The sequence below is a fragment of the Schistocerca nitens genome, chromosome 3, assembly GCF_023898315.1.
Source record: "Schistocerca nitens isolate TAMUIC-IGC-003100 chromosome 3, iqSchNite1.1, whole genome shotgun sequence".
NCBI classification, from domain to species: domain Eukaryota; kingdom Metazoa; phylum Arthropoda; class Insecta; order Orthoptera; family Acrididae; genus Schistocerca; species Schistocerca nitens.
Genome location: NC_064616.1, coordinates 673,979,687 through 673,990,805, shown reverse-complemented (window position 1 = coordinate 673,990,805; position 11,119 = coordinate 673,979,687). Strand labels below are relative to the sequence as shown.

General features: G+C 36.3%; 1 protein-coding gene across 1 annotated transcript; it reads right to left on the bottom strand.

The window, feature by feature from the left end:
• Positions 1–1,722: 1,722 nt before the first annotated feature.
• On the bottom strand, positions 1,723–5,365 carry LOC126249707 (uncharacterized). Its single transcript, XM_049951384.1, has 2 exons — positions 4,567–5,365; positions 1,723–2,823 (listed from the first exon to the last, which is right to left on the bottom strand). Exons 1-2 carry the CDS (start codon positions 5,240–5,242, stop codon positions 2,585–2,587), a joined length of 915 nt encoding a protein of 304 aa, XP_049807341.1. The 5' UTR covers positions 5,243–5,365; the 3' UTR covers positions 1,723–2,584.
• Between the last annotated feature and the right edge of the window lie 5,754 nt (positions 5,366–11,119).

Genomic DNA, 11,119 nt, shown 5'->3' with positions numbered 1-11,119 from the left:
CATGGTCGCCAGCCTACTATCTGATTTTATGACTCAACTGTGCTGTCACATCAGCTTTATAAATACTAACATGAGGCATAAATGCATGTGACTCACTTATGTTTAGTCATTTAATGGTTGAAATTAAAAGTATTTTCTACAGAAGTTTATATTGTAAGTCAGAATTTCTTAACTTTCTTAATGAACTCAAATATCTTCGTGAAATATTTTATGGCTGTTGAATAAACAACTACTGTACCCTCTTGTGTGCCTTTAAGTGATGAGGCTGTGATCTTTTTATTTACTTTTATATTACTTTACTTAATATATTATCAATGTACCATCTGAGGTGGGTGGTGTTTCAGGACGTTTGTCTAAGAGCATTTACTCTTATGTAATATGTGAACATATTGAGCAAAGATGAGGTTTTAGTGAGCAACACGTTATAGCAGTAAAGTGTGTGTATAATATGTTATTACAGCATTGGTGAGTATACTTTTTTTTACTGATTAAAAGCACTGAAAAGGAATCTGAATTGTTGTAATGTGTGCTATTTGCAGTGAGCGAGACGAAATTTTATAGGTAGCATGGTTTTTGTGATCTGTATTGGTTTCATAACTTAGATTTTTTTAAAATTATGTGTTATATTGCTGTAATAAAATGATTTCTGCTGGCTGACATAACAAACTTTCATGCAGTTGGCATAGTTTCAAGCAGGAAGTGACTTTCTCTACTCATGACAAAATTTGGTGTTAAGTAATTATTACAGCCATATACTCGTTATAAAATTGCTGATATGAAAACTAAGGAAGAGACATGCAAGAATAAAATACAGTAAAGCATGTAAAACGTTAATGAAGAAACAGCCCACAGAACGGCCTGAAATTTTAATACTACTTATAAACTCAAGTGATAGAAGTAGATTTCTTGGTGCCAAAACATCAGTGTACTTTAGAAATATGTTATCTCCATTTACTCGTATTTTCATCATTATGTTCATAAAAGCTGCTGAAGGATAAGAACTGTAAATTTGCTCTTACAAAACTCATGAACTCAAGTGACAAATGATTTTTGACGTTATTTTTTTAACTTGGGTTCATAGCAGTTGCTTGATGTTATCTGATTTAAGGAAAGATCACTTTTTGATTTTTATCCTGAATTTTGCAAGCGCAATAATATAAGAAAAATTGCATATAAATTTCATAATTGTTACATCACTTAAAAAGACACATTTTTTGTTCTATATATACAGACATTACGTATGTACTGCTGATATGAGGACTTACCTGCAAAAAGTTTGTAGAAATGGCAGCGGTTGTCTCTGAGACAGTAACATTACTAGTTTTCTATGAACATTTCCATCGGTGTTTTGGTTATGAAAGAAACATTCTGTATATAACATACATCGAGTCTTCAGAAAATCTTAATACCATGTACATGGTAGTACTTTAAGACATACATTAATTTTTGTTCACAATGAGAAATATACTGTGCAATAGTCTCAGTATGATATGTTTTATCATCTCACTCTACTAAAATGCGTCACTCATCGGAAACTACAGTCTTAGTATTGGTATTAATTTGCTCTATGTTAGCCCTCAGTATCTGCTGTAGAAGTCAAACAACTTTTAATTAGATATGTCATTGCTTACTAGTAGCCTAAAAGCCAATGAGAATAAATTCACATAAAATGAATTTTATTCAATATTTGATCCTTTAATTAATGAGAAACATACAGGCATAATAGTATATTACTATAAACGCTTATTACACAAAATACATCGAAAGGTAAAATTGTTAATTCTGTATTTCCAAAAATATATCAACGATAACTAGTTTATTAATGTGGATGAGTACAAAACTATATGTTTTGCATATTGTTAGCATACTTTTAGAAGTTCAGGTTTAAAGCACTTTCAGTTTTATAAGACAAACAGAAAAATGGTCAAGCAGGATTCCTTTATAGAAAAAATTCCATTAGTTATACATTTTAAGAGTTCTAGTAATATGCATGTAATATATTTATAGAAAAATACATCTTCAAGAATTTATCTAACCAGAAATTTTTCAGTGTACTGCATTATACAAAAGAGACTATGATTAACAATCAAGTATGATACTCTATGTGGTAAGGAAGCAAATCATTGATTCCTCACACTGTATAAAAAGTGGTTATGACACCTTTTTTTCACTTAGTTCTTGGAAAAATTCTGTAAATAAATTGTAACAACCAATAAACTGATAGTTCCATATCGAATTTTAGTGCAGAAAGGCACATTTATATATGGCCATACATTATTTACCACATATACATGTGAATTCCATGATTACAACAGCCTAATTTAACCGAAATATGTACTTCTATTTCCAGTTATATATTTTTAATTCACTTTTCTAACTACAGTAATTCGACAATAAAAATAGTCTGACCGCTGTTATATCTCCAAAACAAGTGTCCATATTAAGCTTATGCTTAAAATAGTGTTGCATTATGTCGAAATTCTAGTAACATAACCATTTCTTTCGTATTTCTGCTGTTGGACATGAACATTTTGTTTAGGTTTTTAATTCGTTATCTGGAATGCGCGAAGCAACAATATCAAAATTATAAATTTACTACCCAGCCATCAAAAAATACGTATTCGTCCTCATGAACGACATTTTCATCAGTATTCTCACCATCCAAATCCAAATTATCCATTTCCTTTATGAGAGTGGCAACATTAGCCTGAGTGGTAACTGATGTGGCATTATCCTCTTCGTGTTGTATCTCTTGCATACTTTCATATTCCCCTGCCATTAGCTGAGTCGGTGTAGACATATCTTGGTTTTGCAGATGGTCTTCTGAAAAAAAAAAGAACACACACACACACACACACACATTAATAGTGTACACCATAGTTATTGTAATAAATGACGTGTGGTAATGGATCCTGCAGAAATGTAAACAAATATACACTAAAAATATTTTAGCAGTAAGACACCTGAAGGATACATCATGTAAGGCCACCAATGGCATACTGTGCGTATTTGGCTTTAAGAGATATCACAAGAATCATTCAAGAATGGTAAACAAGCGAGGTCTGCCAATTATTGTAATTCTTGTGAGCAGCTCCATTTTTTTTCTGTTAACTGTGTATCAAAGGCAGAAGATTTGGCAGACATCTAACAAATTATTTGCTACAGGTAACTCACTGATAACTAGTTTAGTACAGCACAGCCAGTAAGTTTAAATATAGTGAAAAAAGTTAAGCTAAGTAGCAAGAAAAATTACAAGTAAAGAAATATTTCTCAGGTACTCTATGCTGTGCAATGTTGTTAAATTGTTGCAATTTCCTGTTATGTTGTATTCTGCGCTGTAGCAAAATCTTAAATGACATATCTTGATGCACATCTGTGATTCATGAACTAATAACATTCATGTGTGAAAATTCATATTTTTGCTAATTATTACTGATTCACCTAGAGTTTCTGAGTTCCCGAAATACAGCTCAACATACTGTAGAAGCTTTACAATTATGACTGTGCACAGTTTCATTAAAGTTTGCGTATGGAAAATTTAAATATTATCATTAGTCTCAATTGGTTTAAATGGCTCTAAACACTATGGGACTTAACATCTGAGGTCATCAGTCCCTTAGACTTAGAACAACTTAAACTTAACTAACCTAAGGGCATCACACACATCCATGCCTGAGGCAGGATTCGAACATGCGACCGTAACAGCAGCACGTTTCTTGACTGAAGAGCCTAGAACCGCTCGGCTACAGCGGCCGGCCAGTCTCAATTGGAATTTTATGTATGTAGCTGAAACTGATAATCACTGCAAGTCTGTAACTAGTAGCGCAGTTTTATATTGGGTATCGCTTACTGAGTGCTAGCACATAATTTGTTATATGTTTTCATATTGTTTTTAAGACAACTCGTTGTTATAAACGTTAGGGAAAAGATTTGTCCTTGCATGTAGCAGAAAAGTGAACAGATCTTATAAATACATTTAGTTCGTTGCTTCTCAGTAAGTACAAATGTAAGTTCACATCGCTGTAATTTCTGCACAGAATAGAAAACTAATGCTGAATGTGTATAAAATACACGAAATAGTGTTAAATACAGAGTGCTCCAAAGGGAAGATTTAAAACTGAAATGGCCAAGTCAGATTCTAATTCGTGCTGCAGTCTGCACAGAATAACGCTCTATCTATATAACACATATGTACTTTAGAATGCTTAGGTTGCTTCAGTATTTTCTAATTGTAAGTGTGTAGTAGTTCAGTATGCATCACGTTCAACAAATTATCATACATGTTCCCCACATGGAATTCTAAATCTAGCTTATATAGCTTATCACATTCTAATAAAGTACGAATTTTGTTAGTGATTAACGAAGGTTCACAGTGATTGCATAACAGAATTACTTCCAATCTTGTTGGCAGCAGTGTATTTAACTGTTTCCCCTAGATAGTGGCAACGACATTTTCTAATTAGGTAGCTCCTTAGTACAACTCATGAATACAGCAGCACAGTTACAGGGAGAATTACATGCTTAAAATGCTAACGAAGAGGTTCATAAGCATTACGCTATACTCACTGGGGTCTGTGGCGACACTTTCACTGTATGTGCGTTTGGCTGGATATGATGCGTCTCGTTGACCTGTGACTCCTGACTTTGAGGGATGCTCACGTGAACGTCCTGACTGTTGGTCCGACTGCTTTGAACGCTTGCGTTTTTGAACACTATGCGGTCGTTTGTTGCGAACATGTTCTGGCTCTCTATGAAACTCGCCACACTCATTACCCTGAGGAATGGCATCGTATAGCGTGTCATCAATTACCAAACATTCCCCAGGCTGACCATTTACGACACGTACAACCACACGAGTATCAAGTTGTCCTTGCCACATCATAACTCTGTGGAAGTACATCTGTACAAGGTGGTTTAAGGGTGAGGTTGCATGTAGGTAATCTGGGTACACTGGCGGATTGAAATGGGGGTGTGGAGGGTAGACGTCTTGCTCACCACCTAAAAAGAAAAGGGGATGTGGCAGTTCATCGAAGTTAGCAGGATTACAGAGAAACCCATCTGGAAAGTGCAACTGAACATGGATCAAGCGCGGAGATTGACCTTCCACGGAAGGATCTGCTTGTGCATCAGGAGTATTAACAAGAATATCAAACCCAATCTGGTACCTAAGGTAGTACGGAAGCCAAGGGAAGTAGCACATTACCGCGTTGTCTCCTAATTCATTGGGAGCCTGTGACGACATAATGCACTATAGAGTGATCCAACTGATACTATGAAACCGTCCGGACCTCGCGCAAAGCACTGAGACGTTCTTCGAATAGCTCGGACAAGTCGCACTATGCACGGAGATCTCACTCGAACTGAATGACAGCTGCGCTCTTTGTGAACTGTTGGAGGAGTCTCGGAGTGGGGGCACACAGGCAGTGGTGGGAGACAGCTGCAGTGGGGAGCTACAGTGTGGGGGAAGCTACAGGGTGGGGGAAAATACAGGGTAGGGGAAACTCAGGCACGGCCCCTGATATTATACAAAGCTTACTCACTCTTTGTAGTTTCCATATCCAGTCCCATGATAATCTTTACATCAAAGGTGAGTAAGGCTGGTCGGCAGTCCCAAATGACAATGTTCGACAGTCCAAAAGAGTGACATTTACTGTGAAACTGCAAAACGAAAAATTTTCTTAGGTATGAAATGACTGATTCTATGTAAATAGATTCATCTATTCGTTTTAAGAATCCATTATATGTACTACAAGGTCATTATTTTACATAATTATATTCTGGACCATTTTCAGGCTGTCTGTATTACAATGAAATAACATTGCAGCATATGGACACACAAGTACTGACATACAAACACTGGAAAATAAAGTTTTAGTCATTGAGGACAAGCAAAAATTAATTTCAATAATCTTTCATATACATTCTTTTTCTTGAAATGTATACTGTTACTGCTACATGTTACACACGATAAAATTGCACCTGTTGTCTGGGAAATTTTACGCAACACAGAAGAAAAGGTTATCTTCTAAGGTAAATGAAATGAATCTTCAACCTACTGTACCACCATCAACAAACTGAGATACATGACAATACAGCTGTATGATTTTTATTTTTCCTTTTTACCTTATGAAACCAAAAGCAAATAAACAACAAAATTTCACAAAGGGAAATTCGCAATAATTCTTCCTTAATGAAATAACTTCTTACGAAAAAGACTTACTTCTAATCCGTGGTGATTATTAATTTATTGTTGCTCTATATTAATGAATAACCATCCAGAAGTAAAAAAAAATGACAGTTACATAGTACTGTTGTTCTAAACAACACAGTATTCGTGCACTATCACATAGGATGCTGGAATCTTCTGATAATGTGTTTCTCCATTCCGAGTCTAGTTATACGCAATGGCTCTAATTTGCTGAGTGGAATAAGTGGAAACCTTATTGTGTTGAAGTGATAAACAAATATGGTCTTAATTTTTCTAATACAATCATTCTTTTGACCACGGAGAACGTTTCAAATAGGGGACGTTACAGTTTCTTTATTAACATCTTCCATTAAAAGTGAATTGATGCCCACTTTAATACGTAAACATTTCTTGAAATGATTCTGAATTTTCAGATGAGCTTGCGGTAACATTTGTCAGATGTTGTTGTCGGCTTCTCCAGTCAGAAGACCTGTTTGATTCAGCTCTTCATGCTGCTCTACTCCGTGTAAGCCTCTTTATCACGGAAGAAATACTGCAATCCACGTCCTTCTGAATCCGCTTACTTTATTCATGCCTTGGTTTCCCTCTACGATTTTTAGCCCACACACTACGCTCCACTAGTAAATTACTGATCCTTTGATATCTCAGAATGTGTCATACCAACCGATCCATTCTATTAGTCAAGTTGTGCCACAAATTCTTTATCTCCCTAATTCTAATCGGTACGTCCTCATTAGTTACTCGATCTACCCATCTAATAATAAGCATTTCGCGGTGACACCGCATTTCAGAAGTCCCTATTCTCTTCTTGTATAAATTGTTTATCGTCCATCTTTTACTTCCGTACATGGTTACACTCCAGACAAAAACCTTCAGAAGATTCTTCCTAACACTTAAATGTATTTACAATGTTAACAAATTCCTCTTCCTCATAAAGGATTCTCTTGTGTTGCGCGTCTACATTCATATTCTCTGTGTTTCATCCATTATCAATTATATTAATGCCAAAATAGCAAAACTTGTCTATACTATTCGAGTCTCGTTTAGTAATCTAATTCCATTAACATCACCTGCTTTAACTCAACTACTGGCTGTTATTCTGTTTTTGATTTTGTTGATGTTCATCTTGTATCCTCGTTTCAAGACGCTCTCCACTCCTTTCAGCTGCTCTTCCAACTCTTTTGATGCCTCTGACAGAGTTACAGTGTCGTCAGTAAAGTTCAAAAATTTATGTCTTCTCTCTGAACTTTAATTTCTACTCCACATTTTTCATTGGTTTCCTTTACTGCTTGCTCACTGTACAGATTGAACAACTCCGGCGGCAGACTACAACTCTGTGTCACTCCCTTTTCAACCATTGCGTCCTTTCGTACTCCTCGACTCTGATAATGGCTGTCTGATTTCTGTAGAAGTTGTAAATAGCCTTTCGCTCCCTGTATTTTATACCTGTGACTTTCAGAGTTTCAACGAGAATATTCCTGTCAACACCGTCAAAAAAATTTCTCTCAATCTACAAATGATACAAACGTAGGTTTGCCTTTCCTTAACCTATCTCCTAAGAGAAGTCGTAGGGTCAGCATTACCTTGCCTGTTCTTACATTTGTCGAGAATCCTAACTGATCTTCCTCGAGGTCGGCTTGTCCCGGTTTTTCCATTCTTCTGTAAAGATTACATGTAAGTACCATCTTTCTATAATTTTCTTCTAAAGTACTAAAATTTATTATTTTAATACTCCGTTTTCTACAACTAATTTAACTTTCTTTGTAACTCTGTATTTATCTTTGTTCGTTGCTCAAAAGAAATTTTCCTAGTATGTGGAACAAAGTGCTATTACATGTAAAATTGTGTAAGGTACTACCTGCTTTTAAAAATATCAGGTAGCAGGTATTAGATATGCACTAAATGAAATGAAATGTTAGTACTTCTCAAGAAGATGTATTAAACTAATAGTTACTTCATAATCACACCTTTCACCTGCTGTTTTCTGTGGAATTGGAATTATTAGATTCTTCTAGATATCTGAGAGTCTTTCGCCTTACTCATACATCTTGCGCAGTTAATGGAATAGTTTGGTCATGGCTGGCTGTCCCTAGGCTATCAGTACATACGATAGAACGCCGTTTGCTCCAGGGGCCTTGTTTCGACTTAGGTCTATCACTGCTCTGTCAAGTTCTTCTCGCAGTATCATATCTCTCATCTTCATCTACGTCCTTTGTCCCTTTCAATAACATTGCCTTCATTTCCCTTGCATAGCCCCTCTATATATACTGTTTCCACCTTTAAGCTTTCAATTCTTTAGGCCGGCCGCTGTGGTCGTGGGATTCTAGGCGCTTCAGTCCGGCGCCGCACCACTACAGCGTTCGCAGGTTCGAATCCTGCCTCAGGCATGGATGTGTGTGATGTCCTTAGGTTAGTTATGTTTAAGTATTTCTAAGTCTAGGGGACTGATGACCTCTGCTCTTAAGTCCCATAGTGCTAGGAGCCCTGTGAACCATTTATTTTTTCAATTATTTACTTGGTACTGGCTTTCCACCTGAGCTCTCGATACTCATCCAGCTGTTTCTCTTTTCTGCAAAGGTCTCTTTAAATTTCTTATAGGCGGTATCTGTATTTCCAGCAGTGAAATATGCTCCAAAATCCTGCTATTGGCCTCTAGTCATTCTTGCTTAGGCCTTTAGCACCTGCTGTCAATCTCATTTTTTTGACTTTTGTATTCACTATCGCCTGCTTTATTTTCTGCATTTTTACATTTTCTCCTTTCATCAAGTAAATCCAATATCTCCATTGATAGCCGAGGTTTTCTACTAGTCATTGTTTTATCACCTATTTAACCCTGTGCTGCCTTCACTTGTTCATCTCTCAAAGCTACCCATTCGTTTTCTATTGTAGTCCTTTTCTCTGTTCTAGTCAACCGCTACCTAATGATACCTATGAAACTCTCAACAACTTCCCCTTTCGTTCAACTTACCCTGGTCCCATCTCTTTAATTTCCTACCTTTTCCAATTTCTTCAGTTTTAACCTACAGTTCATAGGCAGTAAATTGTGGTAAGAGTCCACATCTGACCCTGGAACTGTCTTAAAATTTAATATCTGGTTCCGAAATCTCTGTCTTACCATTTTATACTCAGTCTGAAACCTTACGCTGTCTCCCGCTGTCTTCCATATATACAATATTCTTGCATGTTTCTTAAACCTACTGTTAGCGTTGATCAAATTATGCTGTGTGCAAAACTCTACCAGGCAATTTACTTTATTCCTTTTTCCCCAGATCATTTTCACCTACTGCTTGTCCTTCTCTACCTTATGCCACTATCGAATTCCAATTAAATTTTTGTCTTCACTATTATCTGAATAACTTATTTTATTTCATCTTACATTTCTTCAATCTGTTCATAATTCACGGAGCTAGCTGGAATATGAACTCGTACTACTGTGGTGGGGGTGAGATTAATGTCTATATTGGCTATGAGAATACGTTCACTACGCTGTTCATAGTAGCTGACTTCCTTTCATATTTTCTTATTCATTACTGAACTTACTCCTGCCTTACCTCTATTTAATTTTGTATTTTTAACCCTGTGCTCGTCTGTTCCTCCTGCCACTGATCTTAACTGCTTCCAACTAGAACCAATTTCAATCTATCCAGTTCCTTTCTTTAAAAATTCCTAACCTACCTGCCAAATTAAGCGATTTAACATGCCATGCTCCGACCCATATGTAGAGTTTTTCCAGAACTTCAATATGTACAACAGATACACATAACAGAGACTTTAGTCATCAATAATACAGTTTCCTTCACTGTTCACAGTAGTCTTACAACGATAAGGTAGCCTTTATATTCCATGAATGTAGAAATCATGTGATTTTGATGCAAAGAATCGTCGAGCCTTGTTCGTAACATATTTTCATCCGAAAAGGAAGTTCCTTGAAGGATGTTCCATTGAGAGCGTAAAAGATGAAAACGTGAGGGAGCAATTTCAGTTGAATATGGTTTACAGTTTGAAAGAAAGTGCATTACTTGGTAAAGAAGAAAAGAGTACTACGCTAGTGCCCAAAAGTTAAGCATAATAGAATCAAACGTGTTTATAAGGTAAAATTTTCGTCAGAAGTGTTTAGCACTTGTAGAACCATGGAATTCTTAGCGGTTGTGTAACAATACGTAAAGAGAATCATTTCCTGGCGTGTTTTTTCAACAAGAAGTCGAATGACTTGATGAAGAACGTAAAATACAAACACCATTTGTTTTTCCGTGCTTAACTGTCGATACACACAAACTGAGAAGATACGAAATCACAGTACACATTTAATATAAACAGAACAAAAAGTAAACTTTTCCACAAAATAAAACAGTTATCTGAGGACTTGTTTGCTACAATCGAACAAAATGAAAAATTCTGTAAGCTCAACTAACATTGTAACTCCTTACACAGTAGTAAACTTCCAGCCGCTAGTGCCTTCTGAAAGATGTCTCAGTATGGCGGGAAGAGACCCGTATGGCCTTATGATGCCACACATGGATTGATTAAAGTCGCTGAAAAGTGTAGGAAAAAATCTCACCCCACGCTTCAGAGAAGGTCAGTAATTCAAGAGAAAAATTTCATGATAACGGAAACATGAAGAGAACGTTGAGCTTTTCAAACTGAGAGCCATCTTACTAACCGCCTCATTAAACAAAAGAAGAAAAAATACTGACTTTCAGATGATACGGTGAAAGAATGGACGACGCAACATTTTATAACCGTCTATATGAAGTGGGTGACTGTATGAGGTCTGAATACAGCGGTTCAGATAAACGGACGCTTTAGAACGAACAAATAGCATTAGAGTTTCTTTAATTTTGATTGATGACAGTATTGCGCACTTCCGTAAATTCCTGATTACAATCACAAATCCATTATTCCCATGACGGT